The sequence below is a fragment of the Leptonotus elevatus genome, chromosome 2, assembly GCF_054856555.1.
Source record: "Leptonotus elevatus isolate MCC_2025b chromosome 2, RoL_Lele_1.0, whole genome shotgun sequence".
In the NCBI taxonomy this organism is placed as follows: domain Eukaryota; kingdom Metazoa; phylum Chordata; class Actinopteri; order Syngnathiformes; family Syngnathidae; genus Leptonotus; species Leptonotus elevatus.
The window spans coordinates 34,704,790-34,728,578 of NC_141240.1; the positions used below are offsets into that span (position 1 = coordinate 34,704,790).

At 38.8% G+C, this 23,789-nt stretch overlaps 1 protein-coding gene across 2 annotated transcripts in view; it reads right to left on the reverse strand.

Moving 5' to 3' along the window:
• Positions 1-23,789, reverse strand: part of grm7 (glutamate metabotropic receptor 7) — a 140,357-nt gene that overhangs the window by 44,307 nt on the left and 72,261 nt on the right. For both annotated transcript variants that reach the window (XR_015094076.1, XM_086068667.1), the window contains exons 5-6: positions 18,528-18,665; positions 10,667-10,867 (exon numbers count right to left, since the gene is read on the reverse strand). Coding sequence is in view for 1 of the 2 variants with exons in the window: in XM_086068667.1 (XP_085924793.1) it covers positions 10,667-10,867; positions 18,528-18,665 (339 nt within the window). In the remaining variant the exon portion in view is untranslated. The remainder of the gene's footprint in view (positions 1-10,666; positions 10,868-18,527; positions 18,666-23,789) is intronic.

Consider the following 23,789-nt stretch of genomic DNA (forward strand, 5'->3'; position numbering starts at 1 on the left):
GGGTTCGCATGTGGGGGGGATGTGATTATCCAAGTAATCGATTGATTTATCGATAGGATAATCAATTCTATGCCAATTGTTAGTGGAAGCCCAAATACATTGTAATTCTTTCACTATTCACCTGATTCGGATGTAAATGCTCTCAAATTAAATCTGAAAGTCTTTATTAAAAGTTAAAGCACATGTGGTTTGTTTCATTTCAAATCCATTGCGGTGGTGTTTAGAGCCAAAAAGTGACAATTCCACCCATGTCCCAATATTTATGGCCCTGGCTAAGTGAGCACCTCGGGTTAGAGGTGATGCATGGCGTTCACACAGCAGACAACAACAGGAAACAGGAAATGGAGGCAGAATAAGCAGGTCAGCCAAAGCGTCATATGGCCTCCATCTGCTCTCAGCGCGTAACAGCCTGTTTCAAGCACAATACTGAAGATTGCACTAATTAATGTCACGAGGACAATGCAACCTGGTTTTTTGGTTGGTTTTTATTTATTTTATTTATATATTTTACTGTGTACTGTACATGTTTATGCCTGTCCTCGAAGCTTCGTCTCCCTGCAGAAGTGAACGTGGAACAGCATTCAGATGAAAACGCTCGTGCTTCATTTGAAACATAAGGTTCAAATTGTTGACTGGGCGTTTTCAGATCTCGGTCTGAGGCGAGATAATAAAAAAAAAAGAGCTACATGTGGACAGGATCAGTCACCTTGGCGCTGTGTTCAGTGGGCCATAAGCACAAATGGAGATAGTAATTTTTAACTGGGACAGCGGGAGTCTGATGACACTTGGCTTGGGAATTAAGAACTTTAATAGCTGCGGCATTAAAAAGTGCAGGGAAAGGACCAAAACGCATATGTCCCAAAACACTTTGGGGAACACGATTTTTTTGTTTTTGTTTTTATCTACAACAGAGCTTGTGGCGCTCAGAGGCCACAGCACCTTTTCCATCGTTTTAAGCCAGAGGGGAATTTCATCTCTCTCCAGTTTTCTTTCCAAGGACATTTGTCATTGAACACTCTACAAAAGTTTCTGCCAAAAAGAGTCTTGTAAAACAAAACAAGACAAGAGTACTGAGGAAAAGTCTGTTTCCGGTGAAAGAACATGCCAGCCACGTTTCCTAAAAGGCTCGGGACAAAATAACTCTTTTTTTTTTCTCCCCTTCTTTTTTTAACTGTGCTGTGTGCAGCTAATGTTTTTGTCATTTGCATATAGGCAGACCCATGACAAGCAATTGCTTTTGATCCCTCTCAATGTCCCAAACGTGAACCTAAGCATTAAAGACGCTGTTATTTTAGCAACGTTTCTGTCATTTTTAGAATGACCATACAACAGGTTGTTATTTTTCCATGATATTTGGCTCAATGTCTTGATAGAGTGTCATCATCAGAATCACCCAGTCATCATGAAAATGGAGCAGAATGATATTGTACAACGCGGAGGTTTTACTCTAAATGGCCAAACAGTTGTATACATACCAGTACAAATATTAAGTCTCTTCAAATGTGTTTCTTTTATTATAGACATTTTTTTTTCACTTGATGTACATGATTTTGGCATTTCCCACACACATCTTTGCTAACTACCACATGTGTCACAAGTGGTAAATACATGTTGTTGTTAAATCAAAATGTTTTAGTTGTGGTTTTTATTGTCCGCAACAGCACATTTGGACAATGATAGTATGAACAGTCAACAGCTGTTTCTAACCGGTCACACTCATCACAGCGGCTGTGGGAGGGTAAAACTAACATTTTCTTACAATTATCTAAACTCAGCTCGCGTTCCAATGCCATCAAGCTTAACATGTCCACTCTGTCATAGTGAAACATGAATTGTCATAAAAAAAAAAAAAAATTAAACAACATGAACATTTTCAGACATTTGAAATACCCAGTATTTGCTGAACAATAACAGTCAGCTTGATGAAGGAAAGGTCCCTCCACTTGCTAATTAAATGCTAACATTACCCCAAAAAAGTCCACCCTGTCATTGTCCGTCCCATCAGCATACTCATATACGTATTTTGCTGTTTGCACATCATCTGTTGCCAGTGAAAATGTGTGGAAGCTAGCTTGGCCAATATACATTTCTAAAAGCGTAACATCTTTTCAATACAATGAATTTGAAGTTCAAAGGAAAATCTAAATTTTGGGGGGTGAAACAGGAAAGTTTCAATGGCACCTTTCTTTGCCACTGTTTTAAAGGTCATGCAAGCGGAAATGACCATTTGTACGACCAAATGCGGTGAAGTGAAGTAACCTAACAAACAGAAAATCTAGTGAGTGGGTGTCAGACGTGTTGCGTGTCTCGTGTGCATCACCAAAATAGACTTGTTAAAACAGCGTGTAAGGATGTCTGCAAGATGTGGAGGACGAGCGAACGTGTGACAGGAGTTACATTGGTACTGGGCGCCCCAGAAGAACAGTTGAGCACGCACAACCGCACAAACGTACAAAATCAGTCAAGAATGTGACACCGACGATCAGGAAGTTGGCAGGCTGCAGCGTTACAGCAAATAATTAGGTGGCATTTCTGCGCCTGCTGATAAAAGATGTATTTAAAATTTCCCCTTGCTCGATATTTCAATGGTGCAAAATGTTCGCTCTCAACTCCTAAGCAAGAGTGTCGTCTAAGATGAAAGATTTATGCATTTGCATGAGGCTCTGAACCAAGACTTAGCAAAAGTGCACAGCTGCTCTGCTGTGCTGAGCAGTGTGGGTGGACCGGGGATACACTGCTGTGTTTTTCTCGCATCATTATTCTCGCCTTTTTTCTTTCCTGCCTCTCACTCCTCAGCTCTGTGACTCGGGCGCAGTGGGGATATAAACAAAAGGAGGTTTGCGCTCCTTCACTCTAAAATATACATCAGCAGTGGCACGTACGCGTGATAATGCGCCAGGTTATGGGCTAAATGCACTAAGCCGCAACATGACCGCCTTCCTCCACTTACGGAAGGGCTCGCAAATAACACAGCGTCAGAGTGGCGCCAGAAGGCAGACGGAAGAAACGGCCTTGTGATTGCTGGTCTGAAATCAGCCTCCATCTTTGTCACTCCGAGTTGAATGATTTGGGCCCAGCTCAAATCCATAAAATGTGCCCAGATGGTTACTGAGATTGGACAACGGATTTTCAATCAATTTAACGTATCTTCACTTCGATAATGCCCGCAAACAGACAGTCGCTCCCTCATCCTGCACTGCTGCCATAGCGACAGTGTTGGAGGCTTTGTAGCCTTTATCTCCCTGACAGAAGTTTGTCTTCGCACAATTGAAGAGAAATTTGCCCTGTTAGGATCGGTCGGCGCGCTGCTTGAATGATAATGAATGATGAAGTTCCATTTCAAATAACATTTCAAATAATACCATACCATCTCACGGCACACTACCTAACACAAATATCATTAATCTCATAAATGTTCCCCCAAAAAATTGCAACATCATTTTTTTAATGAGAAAACTAACACTCATACATTGATAAAATAATTCAACGGAATAAGAATTTAACCGTTTTTAATCACACTTTGCATTAATCCGCTATATGCAGAAAATAACGTGACTAAATCCAAAAAAAAAAACTGCTTAGCAGGCTTCCTGTGTATGCCAAAATACCTAGCATGACAACCGGTTGGTTGTTGACATGACTGTTAATAAAACAAAATAAAAAATCTTTATTGCTGTTGTCTTTGGATAAAAATGAAATTTAGTACTGTAGATGATTTATTTCTACAAATGTGATATGGTACATGTAAACGCAAACAAAGCCTAAACTTTGAGTATTGCCATCTTTTGTGGCTCATACTATAATTAGTATAATAGAATATAGAATAGAATTAGTCCGAAAGTAATTTCTAGTAGATAGAATAGGGCATTTTGCTCCATTGTGAGATGGAACACAGCACACGCCCGGCCAATCGAAGCAGTTCCCCTTATTCCCAATAAAATTAGGGCGTTAAAAGCGCACATTACGGAAGCATAAATTGACTTGCTAGGGTGCGTTTATGAGATTGAAGGTAAATACATACTCAAAATTGAGGTCAGCATTGCCCTCGACATGCCTTCCAGTTTGTCACTGGGAGTGGCAATAAACTGCTGGAAGTCTCTTTTTGAAGGATTGCTCACTAACCGCCAAAGTGTTGCTTATTGTGAGTTGAATTGAGTTGAGTTCACTGCCAGCATACAGCACTCATATCTCAAGTTTATGCTTGCAAGTCAAAGCAAAGACAAAACAATTGAGGCAACAAGAAATGTATTTTCACTTTACAGGGATTTTTATTTTTTTATTACTTCTTTTTAAGTAACTGCGTCAACAAGGGTTTTTAGAAGAGGAAGAAATTATGTAAAGCACTTCAATGCAGTACTCACAGATTAGTTCAATGATGTTCAATTTGAATTCATGCTAAAAGTTTGTGCTCATTGCTAGTGTAGTGGTTCAATTGCGAATTGTACTGCATCTGGAGGACTATCAATTTAAACTCAATGCCCCCATGCACCATGTCCCTGTGATTGACAGGCGACCAGTCCAAGGTCAGCTGAGAGAGATTACAGCTCCTTGCAACACTACAAGCAGCACAGAAATGAACGGCTTCTAATGGCTCATTTGCTGTGCGTTCATTTGACGGTTTAGTCAGTTTTCATCGGGATAAACAAGAAGAGCACCAAGACTTTAGAACACACTGTTTTGTATTTAGTTCATGTTGTGAACATTATTCTCAGCGCACACATTCCACATAACATTTGTCATAGGGGAGAGTTATTTTAATGCCAGGCACAGTTGAGCTGCTGTGCGCTCCTCCGAAAGTAGGGCAGTTTGGGCAACATAATTCACATATTCTTTTTTTTTTTTTTTTTTTTTTTTAAGTGCTCAGTCTGATCGAAACCATTTTCTAAGGACACGGTGTTCTTCAGACGAGCTTCTAATGATCAGCGGCTGACATGCCAGCACATCTGTAAAGATGCGAGTTTCTCGTCTCAAAAGTCGCCTCTTTTCTCCCACTTGCTGTTGCCCTGCAGTGCAGATGTCATTAATAGCCACTGACATTAATTGTTAAGTACATCACTTTCTGTACGGGCTTAAATAATGCAGAAGATCAAGAGCAGAGAAACCCAGACAAATAATGGCAAAATATTACACAGAGCTAGAGCTATTGGCATCCATTTCTCATTTCTTCATTATTACATTTACTAAATGTCTTTTTTTTGTACTCTTTTTTTTTTTTTATACTTATACAAGCTTTACTTTAAATCGGCGGATAGCAAAAAAAGATGATGAACTCTGCTTAGATGGAGATGGAGGTGGCTGTCTGCCATTGGGCAAGTACCGAATTTTACGAAACCAGTTGCAAAACATTATTACAGTTGTCCCGTCAGCTTCATTTTATTACTTGTGGTATTCTCAATAAGCAGGCTTGTATTTCTTTTTACTCACTTAATTAGCGAGTTGACACATACTGAAGAACATGACATCCACATTCTTACTTGCTTAGACTATTCTCTTCTTCGTCCCTTTTTTGTTCTTTGTCTCTTATCTACTGTATATGTCCCTTTTAAACAGCGCCCCCTGGAGTTTAGACATTGGAAATATGAAATGCTTTGATTTACTAGATACATGCTGGTAAAATATGTGGCAAGACTCAGAAGAACATGCAGTCTGATTTTAAAATGTCATTAATGACAAGTGCTAATTGTTATATTTGATTGTGACTTCCGCCATGTTCAAGAAAACTGTGTTTTTGAACAACAATTGAATTACAGTGTTCCCTCGCTCTAACGCAGTTCACGTTTGCGGCCTCGCTGTGTCGCGAATTTGTGAAGGTTTGAACATTGACAATGTTTAAACAAGGATAAAATGTATATGCATCGATGAGAAAAGTGTATAAACTGTGCGGTGAGGAGTTTTAGAGCCTTAAATCATTCATAATAAATGTAAAACATAAAGCTAACTACTTCGCAGATTTCATTTACTGCGGGTATTTTTTGGAACCTACGAGGGAACACAGTACTTGTATTCATACTCGGTCTGACAGTGGTTGGTTATCAAGCATCTCTAGTTTATACTGTTAATGCCCCCCTGTCTCACAGATTGAATTTTGGCAACACGGCTGATGAACTATTCGAAGGAGTGAAAGGCACGAGGAATAAGTTAATAAGAAGTGATTATGGATGTTCAAAGACCATTTCTAAAGCAGTAAAATACTACGTGCTACAATTAGTGTCGATAATGATTTTCCAGAAAAATGCCTTCCTCCCCATAAAAATTAAAACATATCTCCGCCTCCTCTTTCGTTAAAGCTGTGGAATCTATTATGATGCAAATGAAGTCGGCTCCTTCTCAGTAAGTTCAATTTTCAGTGGTTATGGACTGGAGACTTCAGTCTGCAGTTTTAATTTCTGAACGTTATATTATCAACCACTATTTCTTTATTTGTTTGTTTATTAACGATAGCCCCTTGAGATGCATCATCTCATTTAGAAAATTACATGAATATCATTGCCAGTAGCACAAAATCAGCATTAAAGGTAAATCCAGAAGACAATCTGAATCATTGAAAATCTAATGCATTATGCACACGCATGTATATTCATGCATACTGCACAACACATACGTGTACTCACAAACAAGGCACAAGATGATGCACCATAAACACATCTACTGACGATATAAAGTACACAAGAATAAGTCCAAAGAGACTGAGCCCAGCAGCGAAGTCGAAAGTAGAAATGATTTCAAGATATGAAAAGTGCTGATAGCGCCAAGAGAGTGAAGTGGGTTCTTCCAATCTGATGCAAATGTAAATGCACAGCGAACAATTTCTTTCCTTATTCTTGGAGTTAAAAAAAGGTCAGTGTGCCTTAGGCTATTATGTAAACTAATGGATATTTAAAATTTGTATAATTGAATGTATATAACCAATGCAATTCCCTCCCAAATCAACGACTCACACAGACTGTGGTAGGTCCCAGAACAAATTTACAATGACTATTTTACAAGTCTTTGTTAAAAATGAAGTACAGCTGGGCAGTAAATCAATATTAATATGTATCATGATAAACACGTGATAAATGTCAATAGAAAATACGTCCGATAAAATGTTCAATAGAAAAAAACGTGGGAAGAAAATCACGCAGCAAGGGATTCAAGGCAGCGAAGGCTTTTGGGCACATCTCATTTCTCTTTCAGGCAGGTGGCTGTCAAGGATAAAGGAAACAGACGGTGCGAGGAGAACTGAGATCCGCCCTCAGCCAATCAACCGATCGATTCAAAATTTGGATCGCAGTTGCACAGTGTGGCCAGGTCGCAAATTACAGCCCATTAAAACGCGCTAAAACATTTCTTCATTTTTAAGCAAGCGAGACCCAGCCGGCTACCATGCCGCGCCCTGTCAAGCCATAGAATTACAGTAAATATTGTGTTTCACCACAATACCAAACAACAGTAGCGGAGCATATGGTTAAAATGTATCAAAGAAATGTTTGACCATCGTGTCTAACAATTGACTAGTTTGGCAATATTTTGAATATTTGAAGTGGTTGAAATGTGTTTGATAGTTATTTGTTCAAATGCAGACTTGATATTTCTATATATAGTGTATACAGTGTATATATGGTTTATATATAGTGTATAAGAATGGCAACCTCGAGATGGTTTCCATGTTTGCAGAATACTTTGTACTATTTAGAAAGACTTTGTTAGACATATTGATTTTTATGCTTGAAGTATTAATATATTAGTATTCAGATATTCGTTGCATTTTTTTTGTTTAAAAGGTTTTTATTTAATGTATATATTGGCCATTTTGTTTATTTGACTTTTTCATAGTTGTGTTGATCTCTTATTAAAACTTAAATGTTACATTGTTAAATAAAAGTACCCAAATTCAGCCTTTAGATCCAGGTACTTACTTTGAATATTTGAAAAAAATCATTATCGATATCAACTGATAGGAAATATTTATATTGTGATGCATTGTCAGCCATATCACCCCACCGAAGGATGAAGATTTAGATAACATAATCAAGGTTTGACAACAATTCAGTCACAATTCCTCTCCAGACTTGTAGACAAAACAATTTCAATTAATTGATTTTAGACAACCATATTCATATGTCTTCCTAGAGGCAGAGTTAACATGAGGTTTGAAAGATAACTGAGAATCTAGCCAAAGGCATAACTATTTAATTTCATTCACTTTTTCTAATAATGTTCCACTCACAAAGCTAATTTACAATTTTTGGGGTCGAGTGCCAAACAATAGATAGATGCCTTGAACTGGAAGATGAACACAGCTAATCCCCCCATGGAAGATGAATGTGAACAATGAGACAAACATCATCCGGTATGCTGAGGCCTCATTTTGGAAAATGAAGTGAAGACGCACTTTAAGTGGAGAGGATCTTAACGTGATTAGAAATTAATGAGTCGTTACCAATTTTAAGATACTCAAAGTCTTTCCTGAGAAGTAATCAGGAGCAAGTGAAGAAGAAAGTGGTCAGAAATATTCATGAATTACCATAAGATGATCACTGAGTATGGACTATTGTCTTTTTCTACAAGGTTAACTCATTCAATGTCAGACATTTGCACTCAGCATTTTGACAGATTTTTCAAGAGTCACAAAATATTCTGTGCTGTGATTATTTTTATATCTGCCAAATGAAAAAATAGGCTCTCCTGTGGTGAGTAATGATTAATTGATTGGAGCCAAACTCAGTTTCTTCAATACAAGTGATTGGAAGAGATGGCCGGGGATTCCCGATTTAAGATGGCAGCTAAGTCTGCACATCCTCAACCAGTCAAAGCTCCCACAGACGTAAACACATCTCTGTGGGAAGAGTGCCGCACTTCTTCTACACATTGCGCCAATGAATCTCAGTACTGCCACCTGCAGGCAGCGGCGCAATTATTTCTGCACTTCACCATACACTTTTACTTGCTTTTCTGGCCGACCAGAAGGACTACATATGTCACGCACATTCATTAAATACACTAGACATACTGTTGAAGGTCAGCATGTGTAGTGTGTGATCAAACATGCATGTTGATGATATAAAGAGAAAGAGCCATGTCTCTTGTGTGAAGGCACGCACCCATAACTGCCTGCGTCAATTAATTAATTAATTGATTAATTAATGTGTGTGTGGTCGTATGAGGCATGAAGGACGCTATGACTCATTGCAGCCGCTCTTCCCCTTTCACCCATTTATTTGTGATACGCAATGACCAGAAAACTAAAATGGAAACTCATTTCATGTAATCATTATTAGTTGTTTTGTTTTTACTCTTCACTCTGTAACAGCGGAGCCTCTGCCTGCCTTGATCACTCGTCCCTGGCATGAAATAGGGACAATATGTGCAAGCTATGCCTACTACAATGTTTCATTGACAAACCGGAAGTCTGTGCTAACTGCTAACGTTAGATTAGCACTATCAGCTGCTCTACTGCACTACCCAATACTAGTGGTGCAACGGATCATCATTGATCCATACGGATCAGGCCCCACAGTTCGGATTACACATGATTGATTAGGTGAAAAAAAACATAAGGGCAAAAGTTTTTTACATAACTTTTTTTAATGCTGACCTGATGATCCGATCTGTGACTCAAATCTGTGAACTGAACTGAACCTTGGCTTTTGTGATTCGTTCCACCACTGATCAATAGTGGGGTTTACATCCACACATTTTATTATAAAATAAAAAATAAAACTGAATGGAAATGATAGAAAATCGAAAAAGGGCCCGAAATTTGCAAAAACGTTTTTACGCTTGTAGGGGGTGGATTTTGAAGCGTATCGAAAAAAGGAAAAAGTACATTTTGAATCAGGTTTTGCGAATAAATGCTGACAAGACCGGACACACGTCGCACATTTTGACCGGATATTACGTCTCACGTACGTTTGTAGTCCCAAAGCAATGGCAAGGCATGTTTGGGGGGACGAAACGGCAAAAAAAACGCTATGGTTTATCAAGAATGACAAAAGCAAATTCATACGACGTCATTCCTGTTCTTCTTATATTCAATTAATGGTGGATCACATCGCTATGGTGTATACTGCCACCTACTGAAAACTGATGAAAACGGGCGTCGCATGTCCGTTTTGTGCATTTTCAGTAAATTTGCTTAAAAAATTTGAAACAATTGGATGAAAACCTGACTAATAACCCACTCTAGTAAATGATTTTATATTGTGTTCAGTCAAGCTTCATTTACATATGGTTACTACATAAAGTTTCTGTGAAAGTCTTGGTGGCCATCTTGGTAACGCCTCCAAGCTCCTGCAGTAATGAGGTGCACTTTCCCAAGGACATATAAACTTTATTTTAATTAACACAAAAGCGTGATGACCCCTTTTCCCCTGCTGCTAATATCCAGGCTGATGGGCGTTGTTTTTCCTCCAACATATATTAACCCATCCATTAACCCATCTATTTTCTACTGCTTATGTTGTGGCATATTCAGTATTCAGTAAATACATATAAAGAAGAGTGAAAGTCAACCGGCCTCCAAGTGGAAGATCATGTATTTTTCATGACAGTATGTCATCAAGTATTCAGCACGGTAACAAAGGTCAGAGCAGTGGGATCTTTGTATATTAATCAACAAATGCTTGTCTGACTCAAAATTGTTTGTGGCGCCTCCATCAATGATGTCCTTGAAAGTTCTACTCACCGTTGAAGCTGGAATTGCGGATGTACTTGAGCAAAGTTTTCCCCTCAGCAGACTCCATCTGTGGACAGACGCCAGGATGGTCGGGACACAAGTCCCTCTGCATGTTGTGCAGCGCGTGCGCCATGGCGTAGACCGCATCAATCACAAACTGCACCTTCCCTTCCTGCTCGTACTTGGAGTCGATCCCGATGCGTTCTTGGCCTGTGGGAAGACGACTAAGAGCTAGTAAATGCAGCACCAACCATTAGACGTTACGTCAGCTCTCATTATCGTCTCCACGTCCAATTCCTTCTTCAGTTCCTTCCTCTATTTATCATTTACTGGCAGTGCATACGTTCAAGTCTGATTTTGAGGGAATTACACCTAAAAGGGACAATGCGGCAGAATAAATGAAGAAGACGCATTTAATTCCCAAACGCAAAAATTGCCAAACATCGGGCTGTGCTGTTTGTGAGCAAGCCAGCATATTGCATTAATGTGCTGTTCTACATAGTAACGGACTGCTAACAATGGGTCTCGTTGGTCCCATCTACAAGGTGATAAAAATCACCATGAACTTTAGAGACACACTTCTCTGCGCTGGCTCCATGCTCATTTAATGCCCTCCACACAGTGCACTACCCTTTCACTATGGCTTGCTGTAAAGGTTTTGCCTCCTGCCGTTTATACACAGCATGAATATTTAAATGGCCAACCTGCTTCTGGATTCTTCTCGTGACCACGTGCTGCTTTTCACTCCGGTGATGGCCATGACATAATGTGACCACCATCAACAAAAAAGGGCCTGCTTGATGATGTGTGTTAACGCAAACAGATTGCGTGGGCTGTTAGTGGGCACGCAATGCTACGTTCACAATGCAGGACATTATGCTGTTGTTCAAAATCAAATGGTACTTGTAATGTGAACAGAATGTGTCCGTCACGTGACGTGCAATACGACGTCAAAAGACGCAGTGTTTACGGAACGAAATATAGTTCCGTATGTAAGGGCTCATCAGCAGAGGTGGGTAGAGTAGCCAAAAATTGTACTCGAGTAAGAGTAGGAGCGTTACTTCGAAATATTATTACTCAAATTAAAGTAAAAAAGTAGTCATTAAAAAAATCACTCAAGTAAAAAAGTATTTGCTGAAAAGAATAAGTACTGAGTAACTGCTTGAAAATGAAGTCTGATTTCTATTTTTTATTTTATTTTTAATGTCATCAGACAGACAAAATCATAATTATGGGCAAATGATAGCATCTTCAAATCATAAAATAAAAAATAAAATAAAAAAAGTTTTGAGCTTTAACAACAGTGCAAACAGACACATTAGGCCAAGCATGCACATTCCATTCACACATTGTGGCGTAAATCGCTCGGTTCTGCCTCCCAGTCTAATCGCTATAGGTGAAAGTTTCTTAAAGCAAAAGCACCAAGAAGTCATCTTTCAGTTGGCTCTTTCGGGTGGTCATCATGCATGCCAGTCCTCAACCAAGGCCGCATTTCCTGAATTTAAGCAATGTGTCCGTGGTGCAGAAATGCAAGTCAGTCAAGCGGAGCACTTACCAAAGCCGCACAACAACATTTATAGATTTTGGAACTCGGTGCACACAAAAGGCGCATTTCATTATTAGGCTCACCGTCCATTATTGAGAAAATTTAAGACTTTTAAGTGCGCCTTATGGCTGTAAAAATACGGTAACTCTAATAAATGGGGGTGACGACTCTAGTGTAGCCAAATATAGCGAAGTAAGAGTAGCGTTTCTTCTTCACACTTTTACTCAAGTAAAAGTAAAAAGTATTGTGTCGTAAAACTACTCTTAGAATTACAGTACTTTTCTTTAAGTTATTCAAGTAAATGTAACAGAGTAAATGTATCTCGTTACTACCCACATCTGCTTTTCAGTATTTGAAATTTTGGAGATCTGAGGGCATCTGTTTACATGCTATTTGAACTCAATAGACCCTATTTTCGTGCCCAGCTCAAGGCTACCGTAAAGTGCAGTCTTTGACTTCTGTGAGCAAGCATGACACCTTCTTGTGACAGACCCGATTGTCAAAGTGCGCTACTATTTGTACTAGTGGCACGTAGACTTCATTTAGTGGTAAGCAAAAGAATCACTGCCTAAGTACAGTTCAATTGTAGTTAGGGTTTAGTACAACACATTTGCATTTAATGTTTTAAAATTTTATCGGGGTAAAAGTTGTGTTAAACTTTCAACTGCAATCAATCAATTAATTAATTAATTAATTAATTAAATTATGTTTTTTCCCCAATGTTACTCTTCAAACTACAATAATATTAAATATACTTTTTAAAAATAAATAAATAATAATAATGCATCAGATTTATATAGCGCTTTTCTAGACACACAAAGACGCTTTACAATGGAATTGATACATTATTCATGCACTCACACATTCACACTGTGGTGGCGGGAAGCTACTTAAGTAGCCACAGCTGCCCTGGGGCAAGCTGACGGATGCGAGTCTGCCAGTGTGCGCCTACGGCCCCTCATCTAGTTGTCTATGTAGAGTTGGGTGGTGGTTCTTGGGCATTTAAGTTTGGTGTAAAGATTTTGAGAACCACTGCAATAAATGATATTTTATGTCGTGACAGATTTTATTTTTGGTATTTGCAAAAAATAATGTTTAGAATAACACAAGTGTAAACGTTCTCATTTTGCCTGAACCACACGAGCACCACTTTAAATGGCACTTCGCACCAATTTCAAATGTGGTATTTAATGTTGCAAAATCCGCCATTGCAATTTGTCTCGGGTTTGATGAATCCCATTGCGAGTACTCAATGGATATCATCGGCCACATAGCATAACTGAGCAATATATTGGCAAACATTCCATGAACTGTGTGGCAATATTGCCTGTTTGTCAACCATGGGTGAGCCACGTTAGTAGATTAGCTTCCACATCAGTTTGGGCAAACCTTTTCTAAATCAGGCACGACGACTACTCGTGCCACAAGTTGTACGTGCAATAATAGTATCAAGAATATCTTGTGTGGTACAAACAAAACATTTTCCATTGAGAAAAGAAAACATAAAGCCTCATACACATGATTTTGTTTGACTGGAGATGCTAACAGGACACAGCAGACTTGCTTAACAGAAGGAGGTCAAAAACAATCAATGTTGACATTTGAGTCCATTACTCAGAACTTAGCACATTACAGCCAACAAGCATCAAAGAAATAAGCATAGGATGACCTATATGCCCGCTCTTTGAATTCACAAGCTTCCTGTTTTGGATTTGACATTAGCAAATAAAACTCGATTTGAGATGTGAAGAAAGAAGCTATCAAAACCGTTGCGCGGCCTTCACAGTTATAAAAGGCATTCTTTGCTGCATGGAGGGAAGAATGAAAGTCATTTATGATAATTTCATGGAGTGTTTGTGGGGTGCGCTGCGTGGACGTGCATCTTTTATCTTTGACACATGACGAAATGCAGCACACAGTATACATGGGAAAGCAAAGCAAATCCTTGGGCAAACAATGATTTGTGTCACACTAGCAAAAGCGTCAACGTGCACGCAGGCACGATTAATACAGCGTCCCGCATTACCAGCGTCACCCACATAGATAATGAATGCAGCACCATGCCTGTCAAACTGTTGGCACCCTGAGTTTAAGTAATACGAGCATGCATCACAACACTACCATTACAGCCAGCACAAAGACGGTAATACAACAAATACGGGGGCATAATAAGCAGTCATTCGGCTTGCTGTCATCGCCTCTGTAATTTCAAACCCAAATAAAGCGGACTCCTCCTGCAGAACTCAACTGACTCCATCATGGAGAGGCATAGGGAATTTAATGTGCGCCACCGAGAAACTTCAAGACGGATATTTAGGAAGTAAGTCCTCGGGCGTTAAGCAAAATATTAATGAAAGAGAGGACAGACAGACACACCCTGGGAAATTCAATAGGAATATCTTAAATGAAGCAGAGGAACAAACAACGGGCTAACGTTGCTGCCGGCTGGCCTGCATATAGAACGGCAGCTTCCAGGGGGCATTACACTATGTTTTCATTAAAGCAGCAAGCTATATGAAGTAATTCTATTTCATTAATAACTAGCAACTTGAAAATCATTTATGAATAATAAATGGCGGACTGGCTCATAATGAGGGGAGTCCGAAACTCTGTGACTGCCATGGCGACCACAAAATCAACATTCGTCGGGTGTAATATTGGTGGGCCATCCAGGACGCGTTGTTATTAGCGCAATGCATGTTTTTAATGCGTCTTCTGAAACCTCTGTCTTTGTTCGGAGCGTCTCATCATCAACTTTTCAATAGAGTGACTTGAAAGGAAATTACCCCTCAGCCACAAGGCGTTCGTTCCTTGCTTCTCCTTCATTAGGATATACTGTACGGTGCAAACTCATGACTCACTTTCTCTTTGACACACTAGAGGTGACGTCATTTTGTATTCCACTCCATTCCAATTTTAGCGAGGCAGGTTCCCGCAAGTTCACATTCAGGTCCTCAACTATTCACGTGGAGGAAGCAGTGTTGCTGTCTCCATCCGAACGGGAACGAGCCGTCTCCCGTTTCATAATTGGAAATATAAAAAAAACAACTAGTCTTTATATAGTCTTCTATTATGTGCTCATATAACACATGTTGGGAAACAAAATACCACCCTAATTTGTTTCCCTTAAGCTTGCTTTGCCTTCACTGGGAAGACGCTCTTCTTCTATTGCTACCTCTTTGGACACTGCTGCTGTAGAGGCGTCGAAGAAGAATATCCAATATCCATAGTAACAACTTGCATTACTAACCTAAGCATGGCTTGTAAAAAATTTGCTTTATTTTGAATGACAGGTCCATAGAACTAATCAACCAATTACATTAAATAATCAGTATTTTTAAAGATAAAAGCTTATGGTACACACACAGCTGCATTGACACATACAGGGTCGGGGAGTCCAGGTCCAGAAAGTAAAAACCCTGAAACACTTTGGCTTTACTCACAGGTGCTTCAACTCAACATGTGAAGACAAGCTCATTTACCTGCCAGTCGGATTCCCAACCCTGGACATGTATTTTGAAGACACACACTATTGGAAATGCATTGTGATAACATACATTATATCCGTCTTAATGCATTGCTGAGGTATTGGATCGGACTCAATATCGGCTGATGCTCAAATTCAATCATTCGACTGACTCAGGTACAAAAATGGGATCAGCATATCCCTACTTCTACCTTCTACCTCTAGATTTACAAGCCTAAGAAAAGGTTATCAGGTACATTTCATCTTATACAAATGTAAGCATATATAAACCTCAAAATATTCAAATCCTGACCGAATGCTGAGTTAAAAGAGACATTTTGTGAATGATATCAATTAAAAAATCTTTTTGCTGTTTTGATGACATGGATTAGAATGTTCTAGGTTATTGTAGAAATTTCCAGAATCCTTTCGAATTGTATTTCCTCAAACTGACCAGGGATATAATAAACAGTCAGAAATATATATCTTTTTTAAACAACAATAAAAATGGTTAAATAGATGTTTTAAAAATATATTTTAAGAGAATATACAGGGAGTCACGTCAAGTTACGGCGGAGTTCCGTTCCTACACTGGCGATGTAACCTGAATTTCGATTTAAGACAGATTTCACCGTTAAAGTCGATATTTACATAAAAATACTTTGTACAGTAATTTAAAAAAAGATATTTAACCAATAACCAATGTTTCGTGTTTCCGCACGTACATTCATTGCTGACGGACAGGAAACTTAAACACGAAACTGTGACGCGCCTGATGGCGAGCCGACCTGCTCGATGGACGCCCGTTGCTGGAGGTAACAACACAACTTCAAATAACTTTAAAATGGCATGATTACTGTGGGAAATTAACGGAAAAGAAGGTGCTAAGGACGAGGCACGGGCTCCGTAAAGTCGAAACAACGTGGGTGTCATGTTCCTTGGCCTGCTTGTTGTTTTCTTTTTCTTTTCAGTTATTAGGGGCTGGCCAATGGGTGGAGCTTCCTGGCCCACACCTGTTGGTCATTGTGATCAGCAGGATATTTAAGCACACGGCAACTGAGGGCCAGCATCGGGTTATTGTATGTCAATTGCTCACTGCCATAGCCAGACTCCCATTTCCTCGCGTCATCAGTCCTGAGTACTTTTTCAAGTCTTTTCTTTTGCGTAAGTACCTTCGGTCATCGTTACTCTAGTTCTAGTTTTTTTGTTGTTGCTGTTTTGGTTTTGGTTACTTTAGATCTTACCTCAGCTACCCTCAGTTGGAGGGTTTGTTTTTGGTATTTTTGTTGATATCCTATTCTCGCGTATTACATGCTCTTTTGTTTGTACTTCGTACTGTACTCATTATGCTTTGTCTGCTTCTTGGGGTCCTTTACTCATTTGTCAATTCGTGACAGTAGATCGCGTGCATTGTAATAACAACAAATACAACAGATATATGCATAGTCACATGCCGACCAAATTCAAATGAATATGTACGCCATTTACAATAAGAGGGCCCAATATGATGTACATCTTCCTGTCCTCTGCGACACACACAAGCAAATAAGACACACTGCGCAATAACTTTTTAAGCAAATCAACTCTGTAATACCCCAAGTGAAACATTGATATAAAGCTGACAGATATCAATTATTCAAAGCACCAAATAATGATAATGTGGATAAACAGTCTGGCGCTGTCACGGGGGAACGGAAAGAAAATGGCTATATGAGTTGCAGGTTATTTGTTACAGGAGCAGACAGTGTAACTATAGCATAAGCAAGACACGTGACGTGATGTGATGCGTTGCTGTTATTCCAATAATAACTCTGCGTCAACCCGCTGGGCACAAACACCCGCTGTTGGACTTTTTGGCGGCGATGAAAGGGAGCAAACAGAATGTCTCTCGTTTTTCTGCACCTTTGAATGCAAAGCAGAGCTTTTGCCTATTTCCTGATATGTTATGAACCAAATTAGTAACTGAGTCAGAATTTATATTTGTGCAATTTCTACACTGTTAATTTAAAATAATGTAAAAAAAAATAATTATTGCATAAAGGGATGGATTTTTATTTATTTATTTAATTCATCTATTAATCAACAAAATAGCCGACATATTAATCTGCTATTAAAATAATCGTTAATTGAAGGCCTAATTGTACTCAATATTGTAATTACGATTATTATTCACAATGTTTCATCATGTTAAGGAAATCATCTGTATTTTCATCGCAAGTAGCGGTTTTGAAATCAACATTAGACTTTATAATAAATGGATTATCATTTTGGCGGCACAGTGGCTGACTGGTTAGCACGTCCGCCTCCCAGTGCAGAGGACGTGAGATCGAGTCCAGGCTTCGGCCTTCCTGGGTGGAGTTTGCATGTTCTCCCCGTGCTTACGTGGGTTTTCTCCGGATACTCCGGTTTCCTCCCACATTCCAAGCACATGCATGGCAGGTTAATTGAACACTCCAAATTGACCGTGAGTGTGGATGGTTGTTTGTCTCGTCTGTGTGCGCGGACGAAACATCTAGTCTTTATAGATATCTATGCTCGTTCCTTATATTTAAGTTCCCGCTGTAGTACTTGTTCATGCGTTAATTTAGGCATCTTAAGGAAATCTTAACCATGAGTTTGCCCCCTGGTGGTTGGCTGACTACTTGTCGAAGAAGTCATTGATTAAATATGCAGTAGAGCCTGCATTTTAAATGTAAATTTCATCGTGGCTGCCAATTTCACTATTAATACTCAATGAATTGCGCAGCCCTACAGCAAAGTCATGCCAAACTCACCAAAAAACAAACAAACACATTCTTAATAAGTCTCTCATTTCAGACAAGCGTTGTTGTGACTGTTATGGAAAACAAAGCAGGTACCTGTGCATTTCCGAGTGCTGTCTTCTTTCTTGGATGCACTGAGAAGCCTGCAGTCAAAGTTCTCTTCCCAGAATTCAGCAAACCAAACGTTCCGACGATTGTTCTCTAGGGTGAGCGCAGTAAAGTATTCATCAAACCCTGGGAAGTGAGCAAAAGAAGAGCAAACCTCAGTTCCGGCCCAATTATGGTCCAATTCGAACCTGCAGGAAATGATGTGCAGCAGCAGTGCGCTTGTGGCCGCCAGGTGCTGGAAGCTAACCAGCAAGCGCCACCTCATCAAACTTTAACCATGGCAGTCGATTTTTTTCTTTTCAAGCACTTTTGTCTTCTTAGAAATTGCACTAATTAAAAATAAAATAAAATACAGGCTGCATAATGAATAGCGCAGAAAGCATAACTGGTGCTACAGTCTCTTGCCTGGAGCAGGAAAGTCCTGATGGTACTGAGCTGGTTTCTTTACTTCATTGAACTAGCTGGTGGTGGTACGAAAACAGGCACTGCATATTAAAGTTAGGATTGTAAAAGGCCTTTGTATGGAGCATTTGTATATGAGGAACACAGCTTCAAGCAAAGGGAAGGAACGTCTCCATACAGGATCTTTTTTTCTTCTTTTTTTAGAGCAACTTTTTCCACCTAATGTGGCTCAAAATCCTAAAACAACTTGATCATTTTCCATCATTTGTATTCAAAAAAACACATTTCTGTATTTAATGATAATAATAATGCCATTATTGTGTAATACATCATTTGAATCGTGGGTGGCAACGACTAACAGAGGTCGGATGATTCACATCAATTTCTTTTCAGAAGACCACTGACTGATGACGCCATGCAGATTGATCATAACCTTACGGAACCACACGGTGCACATTTGTCTTGGCCAGGCCTCACCTAATTAAGGACGCTGAAATCCAATCATTAGCGGCTCTTATAGATGTAATTTATAATACCACTTGCTGTTCTATTTCCGTGTCAATCTTCTGTCAGAGAAAATAACATAACCTTCATTAGAGGTAGAGCAGAGGTTGGTAGAGTGGCACCTATGGCGAGATTACCATTTGTCGGAGAAATAATCACCACAGAATCTCGCCAATATAGCTAATAATCCACAATGAGGACGATTAAAACAAATCTGTGATGAGGTGAAGACATACAAAGTGAACCATGACATAACGAGTGATGACTGTGTTGCATAATTAAGGCTTAAAGTGCCTGGCAAAACATGCCTCCAAAACCTACTGTGTGGATGACTTTAGAATCAACCCCGAAAACCTGAAGTTTCCCTGAAAATTCAACAATATTGTCAATGCCTACTAAATAATTGACATCTCAACTCCTGAAGCAGATAGAAACATAATTCCAAAAACAGGGCTGCACGATAATTATCGGTCACCGATATTGTCATGCGTTGCTATTTTGTAATTATGTTCCTATCTGCGATCTTCTAGCTGTGATAATTATCGGCAATTATCGGCCAATTTGATGTCATACAGATGAACCCGATAATAAAGAAATCAGATAATAATAGACTCGCCACATTGGTCCATCTTTTGGGGTTGTGGCTCAATTTGTGCCCAACTCCTCAACCCTCCCCTTTCCTATAGTAGTGTCACATATTTGTGACGCCCTCATGGGCTTTCTTTACTGTGTCTCCCCAAAATGTTACCCTCGACTGTTTTGTTTTAGACAAACTCAAAATGAGTTACTGGTTGTCTTTGAAGCAGAGATATAAATATATTTTTTAAAAAAACTCAGCTTCACTTAGCTTTACACAATGTTTTAATGTATTTGTACATGTTAGACTTATAGCAGGATTCAAAAGTATATTTGTATTTTTCAAACAATTATCGGTTTACTCATCGGTTATCGACATAAGCACTTTCTAAATGATCGGTTTATCCATATATTATTATGAAAATAACAATATTGTGCATTGCCTATCCAAAAACATTTCACAGCTTACTTACACTTGTTGCGTTCACACAAACCTAAATTTATTATTATAAATATTAAAAAAAAAAAAAAAAAAAAAAAAATTATCATCAAACAACTGTGTTACATCTGCGGGTATATTTACCTTCAACACTGGAGTGCAGTTGTAATAGCCTCGGGGAATGGAGTGGTAATTATTCGTTGTCCATTCCATTACAAAGCCGTCAAAATTTTCAACATCCTCATTGTCTACAAACATATTTTTTAACAATATGTCAATGGTTCGAAGTTCTCCCGTGCCGTCGTCAATCACCGTCATTTATTTCATAACTCCCGCGAATCTGCGTCTGCCATGAATGCTCAAATAAAATTCCAAGCCATGATACGAGGTACACGTCACCCTCGTGTATATTCTGATGCATTTCATCGGCTAAGATTTGGTCAAAACTAAACAAAATTACGTATCCACTCTCCTCGGCTTTAAAAGGAGAAGAGCGCAAGAGTGGCTTGCGGCCTTAATGGGTTAAAGCAACTCTGACAAGTACAATTTATCCCAAAAGTTATTTACTGTCAGTAGAAGTAACTAAGTAAATGTAACTTCTCACTACGGCACCTCATAACTAATATCATTTGATTCATCGGACATGTTAAAGGAACACAACATTTAAACTACACCGTCCAGTGAAAATGGTGGGAAAGCGAAATAATCAAACCAACTAAATAAATGCCCAGCAAAAAAGTTACTCCGATGAGTTTGCTTATCTCATAACACCCCAGAGAAGCATCAGTGAGCAACGTGACCTTGGTCTCCCTCCTCCAAGCTAAATATACAGTATATGCATCAAGGACATGGTCTCTGAGGACCGTAGAACATCATTGGAAGGAATTGCAGAGTAAAGCAGAAAACAACGAGACCTGTTTGGCAATCAGGTTGTCGAGGAGCTAAATCAACATATTGTATTTGATCACAAAGGCTGTCTTAAAATGCATGAAACGTCTCGCAATCAATTCTAGCCGTGTAGAGTAATCACATGCTAATGTTTGAGTTTGTGGCGCATGGGTGAGATGATGATCCCGATATGTGATGTCAAGTCAAGCTTTTTAAAGCGGCACTACACACGCAATCATATCTTGTGAGCAAACAGAGCTTCTCATGAAGCCGACAACACCGGTAAACTTCATGCCACCTTTCAACGGCTTTCGCTGTTTTTGCAAGCAGCACGCGGTAAAAAGTACAGTAGTTCTCAAAGCCCCCAAATGTGCTACGTGTGCAATACCAAACATACACTCATGTTGTCATTAGCAACTAGTGAATTGGCTTGTAATGTTGGTAGTGTCCACCAGTGGGCACAAGATTAGATACACATGCCAAATCAAGTAAGATCAAATCAAGTACGTAATATTCTGTCCTTAAAAAGACAATAGAGAGTTTTTTTTTCCGAGACTTTCAGAGAGGTTTTGATTCAACAATATACTCTTTGTTTACCACTATGTTTGCACTGGGGTACTACTGCAATGTGTCACACTGATGACTGCTTATAACATTTTGACTGGAGATGACGTATGTATGAAGCAGGTAGGATACACACATATGTACTGTATGTATGTATATGTATATATTAGGAACGGGACAAGATACAAATCCCACAAAATGAGATCAAGATGAGATTTTTGCCAAAATTATAATATATAATGTCTAATATAAATTTCCAAGTTTTCAAAATGTTTTCTTTTTATGAGACAAACTGCAAATAATTTATGATTTATCTCTAACGTGCAAATGTAAACAAACAGGTGAGTCACTTTTGTTTTCAAATGCTGCTGCAATAAGAGCTGAAGTGATATCTTTCCTCTGACTGAATAGTGACCGAAAAAGACTCACAGCTATCAAATTCTTTGGTATTAGGATATCCTCCTGAAAATTCGAACGATCGGGTATTTCAATAAAAATAATAAATATATTTTTGCTTGCTCAAAGAACACATTTATAATTATATTTACTGTGTTCTTGGATTTTTCCCCACACTGTAACACATTTCTGTAAAATCTACAGTAAAAAATAACAGCATTTATATATATATATATATATTTATATATATATATATATATATATATATATATTTATTTATTTATTTTATTTTTATTTATTTTACAGTATTTAACTGTATACTGCAATGATTTATGGTTAAAACAAGGAGCATTCTGGGTAAAAATAAGGTACAGTAATGTGCATAATTTGCGGTAAAATACTGTATATTTTACAGCAACTATGCTTTGGCATGTCTATATGTGGATTACAGGTAAATACTGTAAAGATTGTTGGATTTTGGCGGGTATCTCTATAGGAGAAGAAGCAAATAGCGGACCCTGTATTGTCACCGGAGCAAGGACAAGAACAATATTGTAGCGCGAGGGCAGTCTGCATTGTCTTCACATCGCATTTCTCCGATAAACAGGCAACTTTATAACTAACATTCATTTATGCACGCGGCTGCAGAACGAGGTTTGATTTTACAACAAGGGTGGCATGGTGGCTGACTGGTTAGCACATTCGCCTCATAGCGCTTAGAGCGTGAGATCAAATCCGGGCTTCGGCCTTCCTGGGTGGGGTTTGCATGTTCTCCCCGTGCCTGTGTGGGTTTTCTCCGGGTGCTCATGTCTCCTCCTTCCAAAGACATGCATGGAATTTACTGGGAACTTTAGTTGCCAGTAAATTCCTGTAAATTACGTAGAACACAAGAAACGCTTGTAAACTAGAATACAGTGAATTGCTGTAAAAGTAAACACAGTAAGTCACTGTAATTTGTATACAGTAAATACACTAATGTACTGCGATTTTACAAGAATTAGCTGGCAACTTTTTTGCCAATTATTTCCTGTAAATTCTCCAGTTAATTTTTTACCGTGCAGATCCTTATCCTGTATTCATACAATTTAACAAAAACACTACACGTGTTAATTAATGAACAATCAATAAGTGTCGGCTCACTATTTGGCAAGTAATATCAGACTTAAGTTTAAATGAGCCTGAAGACATATTGCATCATTAGTACCTAATGAACTTGCAAAAGGGCAAAACAGCAGAGCTAATTTTAGGTAAGCAGTACATCACTACTTCACAGACTTTTAATAGGTCTTAATATAGTGTACACAAACTAATAAGGGTCAATTTATAAATCCTTCATAAAGGTACTTTGCAAAGTGGTACCTAGAACAGCTATAATTACACCCACCATAATAACCGTGTTGTTAAATTAATAATGTAGCGCTCAGTGTCGGTCGAAAATTAGCAATACTAATTTCTGATACAGCTCATTCATTGAATCTTAT